At 39.3% G+C, this 20,000-nt stretch overlaps 3 protein-coding genes across 4 annotated transcripts in view; all 3 read left to right on the forward strand.

Moving 5' to 3' along the window:
* The first annotated feature begins 2,177 nt into the window (after positions 1-2,177).
* On the forward strand, positions 2,178-5,133 carry LOC147613464 (uncharacterized). The gene is made up of 2 exons (XM_086781167.1): positions 2,178-2,278; positions 4,413-5,133. Exon 2 carries the CDS (start codon positions 4,414-4,416, stop codon positions 5,041-5,043), a length of 630 nt encoding a protein of 209 aa, XP_086637293.1. The 5' UTR covers positions 2,178-2,278; position 4,413; the 3' UTR covers positions 5,044-5,133.
* Positions 5,134-9,443: 4,310 nt separating this feature from the next.
* On the forward strand, positions 9,444-12,399 carry LOC147613465 (uncharacterized). The gene is made up of 2 exons (XM_086781168.1): positions 9,444-9,544; positions 11,679-12,399. Exon 2 carries the CDS (start codon positions 11,680-11,682, stop codon positions 12,307-12,309), a length of 630 nt encoding a protein of 209 aa, XP_086637294.1. The 5' UTR covers positions 9,444-9,544; position 11,679; the 3' UTR covers positions 12,310-12,399.
* Positions 12,400-13,010: 611 nt separating this feature from the next.
* Positions 13,011-20,000, forward strand: part of LOC147613466 (uncharacterized) — a 7,606-nt gene continuing 616 nt past the window's right edge. The window contains exons 1-4 of one of the 2 annotated variants that reach the window (XM_086781169.1): positions 13,021-13,085; positions 13,910-13,982; positions 19,729-19,779; positions 19,866-19,938. In XM_086781169.1, the coding sequence (XP_086637295.1) occupies positions 19,731-19,779; positions 19,866-19,938 (122 nt within the window). In that variant the 5' untranslated portion in view covers positions 13,021-13,085; positions 13,910-13,982; positions 19,729-19,730. Of the gene's footprint in view, positions 13,086-13,909; positions 13,983-19,728; positions 19,780-19,865; positions 19,939-20,000 lie in introns of both variants that reach the window. The other variant, XM_086781170.1, reaches the window with a different exon arrangement.

Raw genomic sequence — 20,000 nt, forward strand, 5'->3', positions numbered from 1 at the left:
CTTGGCATGACCTTCTTGGCTCTCTTCAGAAGACGTATCAATTAAATGGAGAGCGCCCCACCCACCACACCCACGTGCTGATTGCAAAGCTGGCTTTAGAGCCATGCAGCTGGGAGAGCCTCTGGACCTTTTTGGCTCTCTTCAGAAGACGTATCAATTAAATAAGCCGCAATATATATATTTCTAAAAACAAGTATAAAAGTATTTCATATACACATGTGTGTGTGTGTGTGTGTGTGTGTGTGTGTGTATAAGATTTAAATAAAAAAGATTTGGATTGTTCGGAGAGCCCCCCGCGATGGATACCACGCGAATAGGACTATAGCCGTGCAGCTCCGGGGAGAGCCCCCCTCCGCGATGGATACCCACCACACCCACGAGCTCTGGGCATGACCTTCTTGGCTCTCTTCAGAAGACGTATCAATTAAATGGAGAGCGCCCCACCCACCACACCCACGTGCTGATTGCAAAGCTGGCTTTAGAGCCATGCAGCTGGGAGAGCCTCTGGACCTTTTTGGCTCTCTTCAGAAGACGTATCAATTAAATAAGCCGCAATATATATATTTCTAAAAACAAGTATAAAAGTATTTCATATACACATGTGTGTGTGTGTGTGTGTGTGTGTGTGTGTGTGTATAAGATTTGGATTGTTCGGAGAGCCCCCCGCGATGGATACCACGCGAATAGGACTATAGCCGTGCAGCTCCGGGGAGAGCCCCCCTCCGCGATGGATACCCACCACACCCACGAGCTCTGGGCATGACCTTCTTGGCTCTCTTCAGAAGACGTATCAATTAAATGGAGAGCGCCCCACCCACCACACCCACGTGCTGATTGCAAAGCTGGCTTTAGAGCCATGCAGCTGGGAGAGCCTCTGGACCTTTTTGGCTCTCTTCAGAAGACGTATCAATTAAATAAGCCGCAATATATATATTTCTAAAAACAAGTATAAAAGTATTTCATATACACATGTGTGTGTGTGTGTGTGTGTGTGTGTGTGTGTATAAGATTTAAATAAAAAAGATTTGGATTGTTCGGAGAGCCCCCCGCGATGGATACCATGCGAATAGGACTATAGCCGTGCAGCTCCGGGGAGAGCCCCCCTCCGCGATGGATACCCACCACACCCACGAGCTCTGGGCATGACCTTTTTGGCTCTCTTCAGAAGACGTATCAATTAAAGGGAGAGCGCCCCACCCACCACACCCACGTGCTGATTGCAAAGCTGGCTTTAGAGCCATGCAGCTGGGAGAGCCTCTGGACCTTTTTGGCTCTCTTTAGAAGACGTATCAATTAAATAAGCTGCAATATATATATCTCTAAAAACAAGTATAAAAGTATTTCTTTGCATTAATTAATTACTCTTCTCAATTTTAAATTTTGACGTACTCATACCCCCCCCCCCCAAAAAAAAGGAACAGCGGATTGATGTGGCCTTGGGCCGGATAAGGAATGGTGAGGACATGAAAATCTATACAAGATTAACCACATCCCCACCTCTTTCCACGTGACCGGTTGAACACCGGTTGAAAAGATATTATTTTATTTTATATAGTTAATAAAAAGGCCCTAACATTGGCACCTTTGACCGCTGGGTCGTCATCTATCTATACAGGATTAAGGAGAACCCCACCTCAGACTTATTTTCATCCATCTTTTTAAATTAGTTCCCTAAGAGTTCTAAAAGTGTATTTTGTAAAATGATTTTGGACTTTTTAGATAAAAAATGATTTGTTTTGTTATATATATATATATATATATATAGAGAGAGAGAGAGAGAGAGAGAGAGAGAGAGAGAGAGAGAGAGAGAGAGAGAGAGAGAAAGTGTAGAATAATTCGGGTTTTTTAATTAAAAAATGATTGAGAAAAAGTGGTTGCATTTTGGCTAGCCTTCAAATTTTTAAAAATTTTGGTTATTCCCTAAGAGTTCTAAAAGTGTATTTTGTAAAATGATTTTGGACTTTTTAGATAAAAAATGATTTGTTTTGTTATATATATATATATATATATATATATATAGAGAGAGAGAGAGAGAGAGAGAGAGAGAGAGAGAGAGAGAGAGAGAGAGAGAAAGTGTAGAATAATTCGGGTTTTTTAATTAAAAAATGATTGAGAAAAAGTGGTTGCATTTTGGCTAGCCTTCAAATTTTTAAAAATTTTGGTTATTCTATGTATGCCAGGCACCTCAGTCTGCTAGCTTTGAGCTCCACGTGGTCGTGCCTTCGCCTCCTCGAGCTCCTCGACCGCCTTTGCCTCCTCCAAGTGCAAACCAGAACTGGTACTGCGCTGTTACCTTGAACTCGATGCAATTGTATACATGAGTGTTGTAATGAATTGTTTTATAATTAATGATTCAACCTAATATAAACATCAATTCAAAACCTTCCTAAAAAGTCGAAGATTGATGACTTTTGATTAATGTTTGATAAAGATTTGGATTGTTTTGTTTTAAATAAAAGATTTATTTATATAGAATATATATATATATAGAGGACTACCTAAAGATTTCAAACAAAATGTATTATATATATTTATCTATACCTTGAACTCGATGCATTCATGGATGGGAGAGGAGGCTATTCACATGAACGGCTTGATGTCAACGGTGTGGCCAACGGCAGCCCCTTCGCCATGGCAGAAGGAAATGATCGATCACTGTCTTGGTTTTTGTTGTGATACCTGAGAAGCCCATGGGACCAAATCCCTTCTGCATTGCATTGCCCCTCATACCTCTTATGCTCGAATTATTGACATGCACGCCTTCAAGAACAGATTTTTTTATGAAAGTTGGCACAGTATGTGTCCTCTACATGGGGAACACCCACGTGCTGATTGCAAAGCTGGCTTTAGAGCCATGCAGCTGAGAGAGCCTCTGGACCTTTTTGGCTCTCTTTAGAAGACGTATCAATTAAATAAGCCGCAATATATATATCTCTAAAAACAAGTATAAAAGTATTTCTTTGCATTAATTAATTGCTCTTCTCAATTTTAAATTTTGACGTACTCATACCGCCCCCCCAAAAAAAGGAACAGCGGATTGATGTGGCCTTGGGCCGGATAAGGAATGGTGAGGACATGAAAATCTATACAAGATTAACCACATCCCCACCTCTTTCCACGTGGGCAAAGGAGGTGCGCAACCCCTATGCTATCGATAGAGAGCAGCTGAGGCAAAACCTAATCTCACCAAAATCCTAGCCTATTCAAACCCTAGGTTGTCCAAGCCCTAATCTGTTGATCCTTGGAGGTCGATGAGAAGAGCTGCGGACAGCGACGATGATAATGTAGAGAAAAAGACGACAAGGAGGGCCAGTAAAACTAAAACTAGGAATTGAAGGGCATTTTGGTTCCCCAAAGAAAAACATAGAATAGCATTGGAAATGTCATGACGCCTTTGACCGGTTGAACACCGGTTGAAAAGATATTATTTTATTTTATATAGTTAATAAAAAGGCCCTAACATTGGCACCTTTGACCGCTGGGTCGTCATCTATCTATGAAAGTTGACATAGTATGTCTCCTCTACATGGGGAACATACATGTTGTTCAAACAATATGTGTCCTCTACATGGGGAACATGCATGTTGTTGAGACAAAGAGAGTGGTTCTCACGATAAGTGTAAGGGAGTTCACTAAAGGAGTAGTTTAAAACTCTTTAAAGCTGAGGCAAAACCTAATCTCACCAAAATCCTAGCCTATTCAAACCCTAGGTTGTCCAAGCCCTAATCTGTTGATCCTTGGAGGTCGATGAGAAGAGCTGCGGACAGCGACGATGATAATGTAGAGAAAAAGACGACAAGGAGGGCCAGTAAAACTAAAACTAGGAATTGAAGGTTGATGTTTTAAATATACCCATTTTGTTAACTTCAAGGTAATAAACTACGGTTAAGCTTAGAACTTTCTTCATTCTTTGTATTTAAAAAATCGAGGATGTATGTAAAACTTTATGTGAGTCGATGAAATTGTAAGCGCCTTTTGTTTAACTCACATGATATTTTACATATTCCTAGGTGAATACCTTGGGCCCGCACTCTCAGCCATCTTTTTCAATGAGTTTCCCAAAAGCTAAAATTAGGTGAACCGCCTTCAGACATATATAGATATATATACAAATACATATACATATATATATGTATGTATATGCATATACATATATATATACATATACAAATACATATACAACCATATATGTATGTATATGCATATGCATATACATGTACATATACATATACATCATGTGGATACCTTTTTACCATTCATTCACTTGAGCGTAGTTGGGTCTTAATCTATTCTACGTACGTGTGATTTAGTTTGTGATTCACCGTTTCGATTATTTTCATAATCCATAATTTCTTCTAGATTAAAAAAAATTTGAAAAATATTTCATTAATATATTTCTTAATGATGTACAGTATGGATAACGAGGGGGAAATTGTGAGGTGTTCCATGGACGTTCAGGATAGAAGCCATTGTGCAGAGTATTCAAGACCTCAACAATCTGAGGTAAGAGAAGATAATGAGAAGACTCAACGAATAATGCATGCTTTTAAGCAATGCCGGAGGAAACTAAAAACCTCTACTAAGTGGGTGCGACGTAACCATGGTAAGAAGACTCGAAATGGAAAGAAGACAATAAATGTAACATCAGAGAATATACTCCATTTGGTCAACGACACAAACTCCCATGTGTTAAATGTGGAGAGCTTGATTGCTGGTCTTGGTCAGTGCATAAGAAATCATGGAAGTGGGGAGAGCAGTTCAACTCGAGAATCAGTTTCTGCCATTATAAGTGGCAATCACGAGATCAAGGATATTGTCGAAGCTACCTACCTCCGCATAATGGATACATGTGGTGCTTTTGGAGCACACCTTTGTGATATTGGTTGTCGAAAGACAATTGATGCTATAAAAGAGCAACAAGACAAGTTAAGTGCCCATGTTGATAGGCTTGGAATGGAAGTATCAAGCCTTAAAGTAACATTGAATAGGTTTGGGGCTTTACTTACCCAAATGAGTCGTAGATTGCAAACACGTGGAATGTAATTACTCAATTGGTTCACCAATTAGGAGTTGATCTTATGATCCTTTTGTAATGCTTATGACACTATTATCTTTTTGAAAGTTTGGGCTCTAAGTACTCTAATGATAATGATTACCAAAATGAGTTATAGATTGCAAACACGTGGAATGTAATTATTCATTTGGTTCACCGATTGGAAGTTGATGTTATGATCCTTTTGTAATGCTTATGACAGTATTTTCTTTTTGTAACTTTGGGCTCTAAGTACTCGAATGATAAGTATGGTTCTTTTTGTCTCTCAGATATCATTGTTGTGAGAGAGAGAGAGAGAGAGAGAGAGAGAGAGAGAGAGAGAGAGATTGATTTATATATGTGGATATAAATTCTATACAAGATTAAGGGAGACTGGCCCTCCCTCCACGTGGCCAAACGAGGGGGGCCTATTTCAAAATTATCCCCCCTCCTGCAAGCGTGATGTTCACGCTTAGTTCCCACGCTTCGTTTCCACGTCAATGTCACCTACGTTCGACGTGTTCCACGCGGTTGCTGCTCCACGCCTGTCTGCCATTCCGCCTCGAGCTCCACACGGTACGTCGTCTGCAGTGTTTCGTCTCACGTCGAATGTTAATGTTTGTAATGTTTGTAAAGCTAATGTTTGGATTGAGCGGGGAGGGTGCTGACGACGTCAGAGTCTGCAACTGCGGGGCTGGCCAGGGGGTAGAGGGGGCGCAGAGCTCTGGGGTGAGTGGGGCGCCTCAGCGCAGTGCCAGCGACGCGGATTGAGCGGGGAGGGTGCTGACGACGCCAGTGAAGCGACGTGTGGATTGAGCGGGGAGGGTGCTGACGACGCCAGAGCTCTGGGGTGAGTGGGGCGCCTCAGCGCAGTGCCAGTGAAGCGACGTGTGGATTGAGCGGGGAGGGTGCTGACGACGCCAGAGCTCTGGGGTGAGTGGGGCGCCTCAGCGCAGTGCCAGCGACGCGGATTGAGCGGGGAGGGTGCTGACGACGCCAGTCAACCGACGTGCCAGCGATGTGGATTGAGCGGGGAGGGTGCTGACGACGCCAGTGAAGCGACGGAGCGCTCTCGAGACTGTGTAGGCTTTTCACTGCAGGTGAGCGTAGGCATAGGCCGGCTCAGCATGTATAGCGGAACAGAGACCGACGACGTGCTCTGGGGTGAGTGGGAGCGACGCGGATTGAGCGGGGAGGGTGCTGACGACGCCAGTGAAGCGACGGAGCGCTCTCGAGACTGTGTAGGCTTTTCACTGCAGGTGAGCGTAGGCATAGGCCGGCTCAGCATGTATAGGGGAACAGAGACCGACGACGACGCAACAGACTGGACGTCGCTGGCGTTTGCATGGGAGATCTACTAGACAAATGGAGGGCGCAACAGACTGGACGTCGCTGGCGTTTGCATGGGAGATCTACTAGACAAATGGACCTGCATGAAGATATGCCGTGTGCTACCGTTGGATAGGAGATCCGACTGCAGCTGAGCCAGAGAACTACAGTTTTCTGAATTCGAGCCATTCCACGTTTCAAGCCATTCCACGTTTCAAAACAAATGATTTTTTATTTAAAAAATCTAAAATTATATACACATGTGTGTGTGTGTATAAGATTTAAATAAAAAAGAGCCCCCCGCGATGGATACCACGCGAATAGGACTATAGCTGTGCAGCTCCGGGGAGAGCCCCCCTCCGCGATGGATACCCACCACACCCACGAGCTCTGGGCATGACCTTCTTGGCTCTCTTCAGAAGACGTATCAATTAAATGGAGAGCGCCCCACCCACCACACCCACGTGCTGATTGCAAAGCTGGCTTTAGAGCCATGCAGCTGGGAGAGCCTCTGGACCTTTTTGGCTCTCTTCAGAAGACGTATCAATTAAATAAGCCGCAATATATATATTTCTAAAAACAAGTATAAAAGTATTTCATATACACATGTGTGTGTGTGTGTGTGTGTGTGTGTGTGTGTATAAGATCCGACTGCAGCTGAGCCAGAGAACTACAGTTTTATGAATTCGAGCCATTCCACGTTTCAAGCCATTCCACGTTTCAAAACAAATGATTTTTTATTTAAAAAATCTAAAATTATATACACATGTGTGTGTGTGTGTGTATAAGATTTAAATAAAAAAGAGCCCCCCGCGATGGATACCACGCGAATAGGACTATAGCCGTGCAGCTCCGGGGAGAGCCCCCCTCCGCGATGGATACCCACCACACCCACGAGCTCTTGGCATGACCTTCTTGGCTCTCTTCAGAAGACGTATCAATTAAATGGAGAGCGCCCCACCCACCACACCCACGTGCTGATTGCAAAGCTGGCTTTAGAGCCATGCAGCTGGGAGAGCCTCTGGACCTTTTTGGCTCTCTTCAGAAGACGTATCAATTAAATAAGCCGCAATATATATATTTCTAAAAACAAGTATAAAAGTATTTCATATACACATGTGTGTGTGTGTGTGTGTGTGTGTGTGTGTGTATAAGATTTAAATAAAAAAGATTTGGATTGTTCGGAGAGCCCCCCGCGATGGATACCACGCGAATAGGACTATAGCCGTGCAGCTCCGGGGAGAGCCCCCCTCCGCGATGGATACCCACCACACCCACGAGCTCTGGGCATGACCTTCTTGGCTCTCTTCAGAAGACGTATCAATTAAATGGAGAGCGCCCCACCCACCACACCCACGTGCTGATTGCAAAGCTGGCTTTAGAGCCATGCAGCTGGGAGAGCCTCTGGACCTTTTTGGCTCTCTTCAGAAGACGTATCAATTAAATAAGCCGCAATATATATATTTCTAAAAACAAGTATAAAAGTATTTCATATACACATGTGTGTGTGTGTGTGTGTGTGTGTGTGTGTGTGTATAAGATTTGGATTGTTCGGAGAGCCCCCCGCGATGGATACCACGCGAATAGGACTATAGCCGTGCAGCTCCGGGGAGAGCCCCCCTCCGCGATGGATACCCACCACACCCACGAGCTCTGGGCATGACCTTCTTGGCTCTCTTCAGAAGACGTATCAATTAAATGGAGAGCGCCCCACCCACCACACCCACGTGCTGATTGCAAAGCTGGCTTTAGAGCCATGCAGCTGGGAGAGCCTCTGGACCTTTTTGGCTCTCTTCAGAAGACGTATCAATTAAATAAGCCGCAATATATATATTTCTAAAAACAAGTATAAAAGTATTTCATATACACATGTGTGTGTGTGTGTGTGTGTGTGTGTGTGTGTATAAGATTTAAATAAAAAAGATTTGGATTGTTCGGAGAGCCCCCCGCGATGGATACCATGCGAATAGGACTATAGCCGTGCAGCTCCGGGGAGAGCCCCCCTCCGCGATGGATACCCACCACACCCACGAGCTCTGGGCATGACCTTTTTGGCTCTCTTCAGAAGACGTATCAATTAAAGGGAGAGCGCCCCACCCACCACACCCACGTGCTGATTGCAAAGCTGGCTTTAGAGCCATGCAGCTGGGAGAGCCTCTGGACCTTTTTGGCTCTCTTTAGAAGACGTATCAATTAAATAAGCTGCAATATATATATCTCTAAAAACAAGTATAAAAGTATTTCTTTGCATTAATTAATTACTCTTCTCAATTTTAAATTTTGACGTACTCATACCCCCCCCCCCAAAAAAAAGGAACAGCGGATTGATGTGGCCTTGGGCCGGATAAGGAATGGTGAGGACATGAAAATCTATACAAGATTAACCACATCCCCACCTCTTTCCACGTGACCGGTTGAACACCGGTTGAAAAGATATTATTTTATTTTATATAGTTAATAAAAAGGCCCTAACATTGGCACCTTTGACCGCTGGGTCGTCATCTATCTATACAGGATTAAGGAGAACCCCACCTCAGACTTATTTTCATCCATCTTTTTAAATTAGTTCCCTAAGAGTTCTAAAAGTGTATTTTGTAAAATGATTTTGGACTTTTTAGATAAAAAATGATTTGTTTTGTTATATATATATATATATATATATATATAGAGAGAGAGAGAGAGAGAGAGAGAGAGAGAGAGAGAGAGAGAGAGAGAGAGAGAGAGAGAAAGTGTAGAATAATTCGGGTTTTTTAATTAAAAAATGATTGAGAAAAAGTGGTTGCATTTTGGCTAGCCTTCAAATTTTTAAAAATTTTGGTTATTCCCTAAGAGTTCTAAAAGTGTATTTTGTAAAATGATTTTGGACTTTTTAGATAAAAAATGATTTGTTTTGTTATATATATATATATATATATATATATATATATATAGAGAGAGAGAGAGAGAGAGAGAGAGAGAGAGAGAGAGAGAGAGAGAAAGTGTAGAATAATTCGGGTTTTTTAATTAAAAAATGATTGAGAAAAAGTGGTTGCATTTTGGCTAGCCTTCAAATTTTTAAAAATTTTGGTTATTCTATGTATGCCAGGCACCTCAGTCTGCTAGCTTTGAGCTCCACGTGGTCGTGCCTTCGCCTCCTCGAGCTCCTCGACCGCCTTTGCCTCCTCCAAGTGCAAACCAGAACTGGTACTGCGCTGTTACCTTGAACTCGATGCAATTGTATACATGAGTGTTGTAATGAATTGTTTTATAATTAATGATTCAACCTAATATAAACATCAATTCAAAACCTTCCTAAAAAGTCGAAGATTGATGACTTTTGATTAATGTTTGATAAAGATTTGGATTGTTTTGTTTTAAATAAAAGATTTATTTATATAGAATATATATATATATAGAGGACTACCTAAAGATTTCAAACAAAATGTATTATATATATTTATCTATACCTTGAACTCGATGCATTCATGGATGGGAGAGGAGGCTATTCACATGAACGGCTTGATGTCAACGGTGTGGCCAACGGCAGCCCCTTCGCCATGGCAGAAGGAAATGATCGATCACTGTCTTGGTTTTTGTTGTGATACCTGAGAAGCCCATGGGACCAAATCCCTTCTGCATTGCATTGCCCCTCATACCTCTTATGCTCGAATTATTGACATGCACGCCTTCAAGAACAGATTTTTTTATGAAAGTTGGCACAGTATGTGTCCTCTACATGGGGAACACCCACGTGCTGATTGCAAAGCTGGCTTTAGAGCCATGCAGCTGAGAGAGCCTCTGGACCTTTTTGGCTCTCTTTAGAAGACGTATCAATTAAATAAGCCGCAATATATATATCTCTAAAAACAAGTATAAAAGTATTTCTTTGCATTAATTAATTGCTCTTCTCAATTTTAAATTTTGACGTACTCATACCGCCCCCCCAAAAAAAGGAACAGCGGATTGATGTGGCCTTGGGCCGGATAAGGAATGGTGAGGACATGAAAATCTATACAAGATTAACCACATCCCCACCTCTTTCCACGTGGGCAAAGGAGGTGCGCAACCCCTATGCTATCGATAGAGAGCAGCTGAGGCAAAACCTAATCTCACCAAAATCCTAGCCTATTCAAACCCTAGGTTGTCCAAGCCCTAATCTGTTGATCCTTGGAGGTCGATGAGAAGAGCTGCGGACAGCGACGATGATAATGTAGAGAAAAAGACGACAAGGAGGGCCAGTAAAACTAAAACTAGGAATTGAAGGGCATTTTGGTTCCCCAAAGAAAAACATAGAATAGCATTGGAAATGTCATGACGCCTTTGACCGGTTGAACACCGGTTGAAAAGATATTATTTTATTTTATATAGTTAATAAAAAGGCCCTAACATTGGCACCTTTGACCGCTGGGTCGTCATCTATCTATGAAAGTTGACATAGTATGTCTCCTCTACATGGGGAACATACATGTTGTTCAAACAATATGTGTCCTCTACATGGGGAACATGCATGTTGTTGAGACAAAGAGAGTGGTTCTCACGATAAGTGTAAGGGAGTTCACTAAAGGAGTAGTTTAAAACTCTTTAAAGCTGAGGCAAAACCTAATCTCACCAAAATCCTAGCCTATTCAAACCCTAGGTTGTCCAAGCCCTAATCTGTTGATCCTTGGAGGTCGATGAGAAGAGCTGCGGACAGCGACGATGATAATGTAGAGAAAAAGACGACAAGGAGGGCCAGTAAAACTAAAACTAGGAATTGAAGGTTGATGTTTTAAATATACCCATTTTGTTAACTTCAAGGTAATAAACTACGGTTAAGCTTAGAACTTTCTTCATTCTTTGTATTTAAAAAATCGAGGATGTATGTAAAACTTTATGTGAGTCGATGAAATTGTAAGCGCCTTTTGTTTAACTCACATGATATTTTACATATTCCTAGGTGAATACCTTGGGCCCGCACTCTCAGCCATCTTTTTCAATGAGTTTCCCAAAAGCTAAAATTAGGTGAACCGCCTTCAGACATATATAGATATATATACAAATACATATACATATATATATGTATGTATATGCATATACATATATATATACATATACAAATACATATACAACCATATATGTATGTATATGCATATGCATATACATGTACATATACATATACATCATGTGGATACCTTTTTACCATTCATTCACTTGAGCGTAGTTGGGTCTTAATCTATTCTACGTACGTGTGATTTAGTTTGTGATTCACCGTTTCGATTATTTTCATAATCCATAATTTCTTCTAGATTAAAAAAAATTTGAAAAATATTTCATTAATATATTTCTTAATGATGTACAGTATGGATAACGAGGGGGAAATTGTGAGGTGTTCCATGGACGTTCAGGATAGAAGCCATTGTGCAGAGTATTCAAGACCTCAACAATCTGAGGTAAGAGAAGATAATGAGAAGACTCAACGAATAATGCATGCTTTTAAGCAATGCCGGAGGAAACTAAAAACCTCTACTAAGTGGGTGCGACGTAACCATGGTAAGAAGACTCGAAATGGAAAGAAGACAATAAATGTAACATCAGAGAATATACTCCATTTGGTCAACGACACAAACTCCCATGTGTTAAATGTGGAGAGCTTGATTGCTGGTCTTGGTCAGTGCATAAGAAATCATGGAAGTGGGGAGAGCAGTTCAACTCGAGAATCAGTTTCTGCCATTATAAGTGGCAATCACGAGATCAAGGATATTGTCGAAGCTACCTACCTCCGCATAATGGATACATGTGGTGCTTTTGGAGCACACCTTTGTGATATTGGTTGTCGAAAGACAATTGATGCTATAAAAGAGCAACAAGACAAGTTAAGTGCCCATGTTGATAGGCTTGGAATGGAAGTATCAAGCCTTAAAGTAACATTGAATAGGTTTGGGGCTTTACTTACCCAAATGAGTCGTAGATTGCAAACACGTGGAATGTAATTACTCAATTGGTTCACCAATTAGGAGTTGATCTTATGATCCTTTTGTAATGCTTATGACACTATTATCTTTTTGAAAGTTTGGGCTCTAAGTACTCTAATGATAATGATTACCAAAATGAGTTATAGATTGCAAACACGTGGAATGTAATTATTCATTTGGTTCACCGATTGGAAGTTGATGTTATGATCCTTTTGTAATGCTTATGACAGTATTTTCTTTTTGTAACTTTGGGCTCTAAGTACTCGAATGATAAGTATGGTTCTTTTTGTCTCTCAGATATCATTGTTGTGAGAGAGAGAGAGAGAGAGAGAGAGAGAGAGAGAGAGAGAGAGATTGATTTATATATGTGGATATAATCTCTTAGTATTTATATGGAGATTATAGAGAATGTCTCTTTTAATGGTTTTTTTATAGAAAATTCTCTTTTTATGGCTTTTTGTCTCTTATATGTACATGGGGGGAAGAGAGAGAGAGATTTCTAAGCTTGGTTTGGTCATTGGAAGACATTGGATGTTGATTTTATAATGTTTTTGTAATATTTGTGACATTGTTATTGTCTTTTTATAAGTATATATGTAATGTTTTAGGATTATAGATTTTGTCTGTTATTTTTATATATGTAAGTTTTAAGGAAAAATGTGAAATGAAGTTAAGGGGATGGAAAGAGCTCTCATGTATTCTACTTTGTGGATCAATGTAGGTACATTAGCTTTTCATAGGGCTGCCATATTGTTGATTTGTCATATAGTTTGGGTCTTCCTTAGTCTTTTGAGGTAAGCTACCAAAACTTTACTTTATTTTTGTTTTTCTTCTTAATTGTATGTTTATTTTTAGAATTTATGATTTTTAAATACGAATAGTTCGATATAGTTTGATAAGAGCATAAGGATTTTAATGCTCATGAGAAAAGATGAAACTTGGCAAAGATCAAATAAGTTTATGACATTTACTTACCTGCATATAAGCACAATCTAGCTTGAGTCAAAGGGATGGATATATATATAGATATATATATATATGTATATATATATATACACATGTACATATATATATACATGTATATATATATATATATATATATATATATATTCATGTATATACATGTATATATTCATGTATATACATATATATATATACATGTATATATAGATGTATATATACATGTATATACACATGAATATATAGATGTATATATATATATATATGTGTGTGTGTGTGTGTGTATATATATATATATACATGTAAATATATATGTATAGATATATATATACATGTATATATATATATATATATATATATATATATATATATATATATATACATATATATATATATACATATATATATATACATATATATACACATGCATATATAGATGTATATATTCTACTTTGTGGATCAATGTAGGTACATTAGCTTTTCATAGGGCTGCCATATTGTTGATTTGTCATATAGTTTGGGTCTTCCTTAGTGTAATGTTTTAGGATAATAGATTTTGTCTGTTATTTTTATATATGTAAGTTTTAAGGAAAAATGTGAAATGAAGTTAAGGGGATGGAAAGAGCTCTCATCTATTCTACTTTGTGGATCAATGTAGGTACATTAGCTTTTCATAGGGCTGCCATATTGTTGATTTGTCATATAGTTTGGTTCTTCCTTAGTCTTTTGAGGTAAGCTACCAAAACTTTGCTTTATTTTTGTTTTTCTTCTTAATTGTATGTTTATTTTTAGAATTTATGATTTTTAAATACGAATAGTTCGATATAGTTTGATAAGAGCATAAGGATTTTAATGCTCATGAGAAAAGATGAAACTTGGCAAAGATCAAATAAGTTTATGACATTTACTTACCTGCATTTAAGCACAATCTAGCTTGAGTCAAAGGGATGGATATATATATAGATATATATATATGTATATATATATATATACATGTACATATATATATATATATATATATATATTCATGTATATACATGTATATATTCATGTATATACATATATATATATACATGTATATATAGATGTATATATACATGTAAATATATATGTATAGATATATATATACATGTATATATATATATGTATATATATATATACATATATATATATATACATATATATATACATATATATATATATACATATATATATATATACATATATATATATATATATACATCCCAAGAGAGAGAGAGAGAGAGAGAGAGAGCTTTATAATCTTTTAGTATGTATGTGAAGATTGGAGAAAATCTCATGAGGGATTTGTATATTATGTGTATACACAAATATCATAGAAAAAATATTGTTATTTTTATTCAATGTTTACTATTTTATAATAAAGAAAATGACTTTACTATTTTATGATGGAATTAGGTTTATAGCAAGAATGGTAGAGACACGTAGTTTGAGGTGTCCTCTTCAGACCATTTCCTTGAATGCTCCAAGGAAAAGAAGAAGAAATGAAAAAATAAAATGTGCACAGGAGTCAAGGGATAGTGAACCTCATTGTTGTGATGCAAGGATGCATAATGTTACCTGTAATACCGGTGATGTATTGATGCAAGAGACTCATAGGATTCTTGCAGAAAACGATACCTTTTGTGCACAAAGACAAGTAGCAAAAGAAACTTTGATGTGTTTACCTCAATCTAGCACTAAGAGGTCTCAAATTGCCTTGGGTGGAGATAAAAGGATATCTAACAAGAGTGCTAGAAGTGTTCGCCGTGAAATTGCTAGGAATAGGACTCTTTTGAAAGAAATAACAAGGGAAATGGCAAGTGGAGTTTATTCAGGGATATCACTGGTTCAAAGTTTGAGACTTACAAGAAGGTACCGTCGCTTCATCGCTAGAAATAGGACCTCTTATAATGCAGCTAGAAGAGTAAATGAGGGTAATGCAATTACAATGTCTTCCTTTTTTTCCCATGAAGAGAGAGAAGTACCATTTGCTAATACAATAAGAAGGGAGAGTATCGAAGAAATTACCTCTTATGTATTTGAAAAAAGAAAGGGAGGGATTTTGTCTATCCTCCATGAACTCCCGCCCGTACAAGGTACACATGCAGCTACTTGGCCTTTGGTATATTCGTGCACTTTAAGTCACTCATTAGGAGGGATGACACATGAGTGTCGGTTTTGTGGAGCACAGTTATGGGCAAGTGAAAAGAAGATGAGTTGTGGACAGGTTCTTGGCAAATATTGTTGTAAACATGGGCGTGTGTCTGTTCCTTCACTTGCTGAACCACCTGAGCCATTAAGGTCTCTTTTGATTGGTAGTGACACTACAAGTAAAAAATTTCGAGAAAACATCAGGGCTTATAATAGTGTGTTGGCTTTTTCATCATTGGGTGCACAAATAGATGACTCTCTCTTTCACAATAGTAGTGTCTATACTTTCAAGGTGCATGGGACTGTTTATCATCGGATTGGGTCCTTGGTCCCCAATAATATGTACAATCCTAAGCCACAGTTTGCACAGTTGTATGTGTTTGATACTGAGCACGAATTACAAAATCGACTAGGTGTCATGAATGGATTGGAATCCACAACCCTAGAAGCACTTCAATCGATGATGCACACTTCTAATCCATTTGCACAAGCTTTTAAGTATGTGGGAAGAATGTTGAGTGACAATCCAAGTTTGGATTTGAAAATGACTATATGTGAGACGAAATCCACATCTAGGCAGTACTCAATGCCAACAGCTTCCGAGATTGCTGGTATCATGATTGGTCAAGGTGATGATCATAATGTTGGTCGTCGTGATATTTTATTGCATACTCGAGAAGGCACATGCAAACACATCTCTAATTTGCATAGGTGCTATATGCCTCTTTTGTACGTCATGTTATTTCCAAGAGGGGAGGATGGATGGCACTTGAGAATCCCTTATGCTGATGCACAAGTGAGTGCATTGAGAAATGGTCATTGTGTGACTCAACGACAATACTATGCTTATCGATTGCAAATTCGCCCAGATACAAATGCATGCTTGCTACGTGGTGGAAGGTTGTTGCAACAGTTTATGGTTGATGCCTATTGCAGTGTTGAAGAGTCACGATTATCTTGGCTACGCCATAATCAAAAAAGTTTGCGTTCAGAGGTTTATAGTGGTTTAGCAGACATGCTTCATGTGGAAGGAAGTGGAAGTGGTATTGCAGGAAGGACAGTGGGAAGTAGAATAGTGTTACCTTCCAGTTTTACTGGTGGGCCACGACAAATGTATCAACTTTATCAGGATGCCATGGCAATTGTTCGTTCAAAGGGCAAGCCCGATTTATTCATTACTTTCACCTGTAACCCAAAGTGGCCAGAGGTATTAGATGCTTTACTCCCGGGGCAAAGTGCATGTGACCGGCCTGATTTGACTACTAGAGTATTTCACCAAAAACATTCAGATATGATGAAAAATATCGTGAAGAAGGACCTCTTTGGTAAGGTGATTGGATATGTGAGTGTCATTGAGTTCCAAAAAAGAGGATTGCCTCATTCACACACGTTATTGATCTTGGATAGTGCCTATAAACCTAAGACTGTCCAAGACTATGATAGATTAGTATGTGCCGAATTGCCTGACAAGCAAATGTTTCCTGCTCTGCATGATGTCGTGTTGCATTGCAATATCCATGGGCCCTGTGGGCCATTCAATCCAAGTGCAATTTGTATGGATAAAGGGAAATGCACAAGGAACTATCCACGAGCTTTTGCACAAGAGACTACTGTGGATGAGAGTGGTTACCCCGTGTATATGCGTCGAAATGATGGAAGAACTGTGGCATTGAAAAAGTGTAATGTTGATAATAGATGGGTTGTGCCATATAACCCTTATCTTTCAGTCACATATAATGCTCATGTAAATGTGGAAATATGCTCAACAATAGCAGCAGTGAAATATCTTTACAAGTACATATACAAGGGGCATGACAGAGCAACAATAAGATTTAGCACTGTACAAGGTGGGGATGTTAATGCTGCTTGCGTAGTCGATGAGATTCAGAGGTATTTGGATGCACGTTACGTCTCTGCATCAGAGGCATGTTGGAGACTCTTTGAGTATGATTTACACAATGAGAAGCCTGATGTGCAACGGTTGCAGGTACACTTAGATGGGGGTCATAATGTTATCTTCAGAGATGATGATAATATTGCAGATGTTTTTCAGAGGGAAAATGTAGGCAAGACTACTATGACTGAATGGTTTACCTGTAATCAACAACATCCTGAAGCAAACAATACATTGTATGGTGATTTCCCTCAACAATGGGTTTGGAACTCCAGGTTGAAGAAATGGACCAAAAGAAAGATTGGAAACACTATAGGGCGCATGTACTTTGTAGCTCCTTCGGCAGGTGAGGCATACTATGTTCGCCTACTTCTTACAATATGTAAAGGATCTAAGTCATTTGAAGATTTGCGTTCGCTCAATGGTCACATCTATCCTTCTTTCAAGGCAGCTTGCATTGCCAGAGGGATACTGGAAGATGATTCTGAATGGGTTGCATGTATGGAGGAAGCATCATCTATGCAAAATGCCTTGCAATTGAGATGTCTTTTTGGTACTATATTGCTATTTTGTGAGCCTTCCTGTCCAGGAATATTGTGGAAGAGATTTCGAGAAGAAATGATAGAAGATTTTCTATACCAGTTATCAAGAAGCAGGGGTCAGTTTATTGGTATTGAACAATTAGCTGAAACTCATGCACTACTACATTTGGAAGAAATTCTTCGTGCTCAGAGACGGACATTGGCAGATTTTGAAGGAATGCCTGAACTAAACAGAACTGATTTGGAAGTCTTGGGTGAAAATACATTGCTTTTGGAAGAGAGATCTTTTGATACTGTGGAACAATATAACCTGTCAAGTGCTATGGAGTCAACATTAACAGATAGCCAGCGTGTTGCTTTCGATGCTGTAATGCATGCAATTGCGACAGATGCAGGTGACATTTTTTTCCTGGATGGTCCGGGGGGATCGGGCAAGACCTATTTGTATAATTGCTTGCTTGCGCGAGTACGTGGACAAGGGTATGTTGCTTTGGCCACTGCATCGTCAGGTATTGCTTCTCTACTCTTGGCGAATGGACGTACTGCACATTCTAGATTCAAGATACCTCTGGAGCTAAACAATTCTTCAACTTGCAAAATCCCTGTACATGGACAACTTGCTGAGGTTTTGAGAGTTTGTAAGCTCATTATTTGGGATGAGGCTCCAATGATTCATCGTTATGCTTTTGAAGCATTGGATAGGAGCTTACAAGATGTATTATTCTCAGATAAGCCATTTGGTGGAAAGGTTGTATTAATGGGAGGAGATTTTAGACAAATCTTGCCTGTTATTATGAAGGGAAGACGTGAGGATATTGTTAATGCAGCATTGTGTCGTTCCTTTCTATGGAACTCTATCAAAGTTCTAAAGTTAGCTGGAAATATGCGTATTCAATCAAGCAATACTAATGGATGCAATGAGTTTAAACAGTGGGTCATGAATATTGGGAATGGAGTGGATTGTAGCGATGATAATACGATGGTGACACTACCAAGTAATATGGTCTTACAAAGATCGAGTCTTAAAGACTTGGTACATTGGGTATACTCTGAATTGGCTATCACTACGACATATGCTTCATACTTTAGTGAGCGTGCTATTCTTGCTCCGATAAACAGTCAAGTGGATATTGTGAATAAGACAGCTTTGGATGCAATGCCTGGTGAGCCTAAGCAATATTTCAGTGCAGATTCAATTCTTGAAAATGATGAAAATTCATTCCTGTATTCCACAGAATTTTTGAACACAATCGACCTTCGGGGCGGATATCCACCTCACTGCTTGGTTTTAAAGTTAGAAGCTCCTGTTATTTTGCTTCGTAACTTGGATCCAAGACGTGGACTCTGTAATGGTACACGGATGATATGTAAGGCCTTTCACTCTAAAGTCTTGGAGACTGAAATCATCACTGGTACTAAAGTTGGTGAAAGAGTATTTCTTCCACGGATTACCTTTATATGCAGCGAGGCCCAACTACCATTCACCATGAGGAGGAGACAGTTTCCCGTCCGGCTGGCATTTGGCATGTCAATAAACAAATCACAAGGCCAAACCCTAAATGTCTTGGGGTTGTATTTGGTGACTCCAGTGTTTACTCATGGACAACTGTATGTCGCGTTGTCACGAGCACGGTCTCCTCATGCTGTGAAGGTGTTACTTGAGGATAACGCTAATGTGGAGTGTTCATTTGATGATCTTCAAAGTTATACACCTACAACAAACAATATTGTTTATAAGGAGATCTTGATGACTTCAGAGTGACAAGTCAGGTTTCTTATTTAAGTTCTGCAATTTGATTAATTTTGTTGTGATTTCTTTTTTTATACATATTTGTCCATGGTAAAAGTACCTATTTTTGTTGTTTACAGACATGTCTGAGATTACCTTTACATTGGACATGCCTTTGTCGAGGATAGAACGTGAGTTTTTCTCTATATTTGCTTAACTTTTCTTGATTACAAAGTATGGAACATGACATTCTATACTAATGTCTATCTGTATACAGAGCCACCGCTATGGTCAGCTCCTATTACTGCAGGTCACGTAGCAGGGATTATGATTGATGCTTATAGGGATGGGTAAGTATAAGTGTAATTGTTAGGCATTGTATGAATATTTTTTGAACCTATATATAAATAAT

The sequence above is a fragment of the Cibotium barometz genome, chromosome 43 (assembly GCF_041138505.1).
Source record: "Cibotium barometz isolate CiBa-2024 chromosome 43, ASM4113850v1, whole genome shotgun sequence".
NCBI classification, from domain to species: domain Eukaryota; kingdom Viridiplantae; phylum Streptophyta; class Polypodiopsida; order Cyatheales; family Cibotiaceae; genus Cibotium; species Cibotium barometz.

What these genes read in the sequence shown, in the direction of transcription:
- LOC147613464 (XM_086781167.1), top strand. Translation starts at nt 4,414, where the DNA reads ATGGATAACGAGGGGGAAATTGTGAGGTGTTCCATGGACGTTCAGGAT.
- LOC147613465 (XM_086781168.1), top strand. Translation starts at nt 11,680, where the DNA reads ATGGATAACGAGGGGGAAATTGTGAGGTGTTCCATGGACGTTCAGGAT.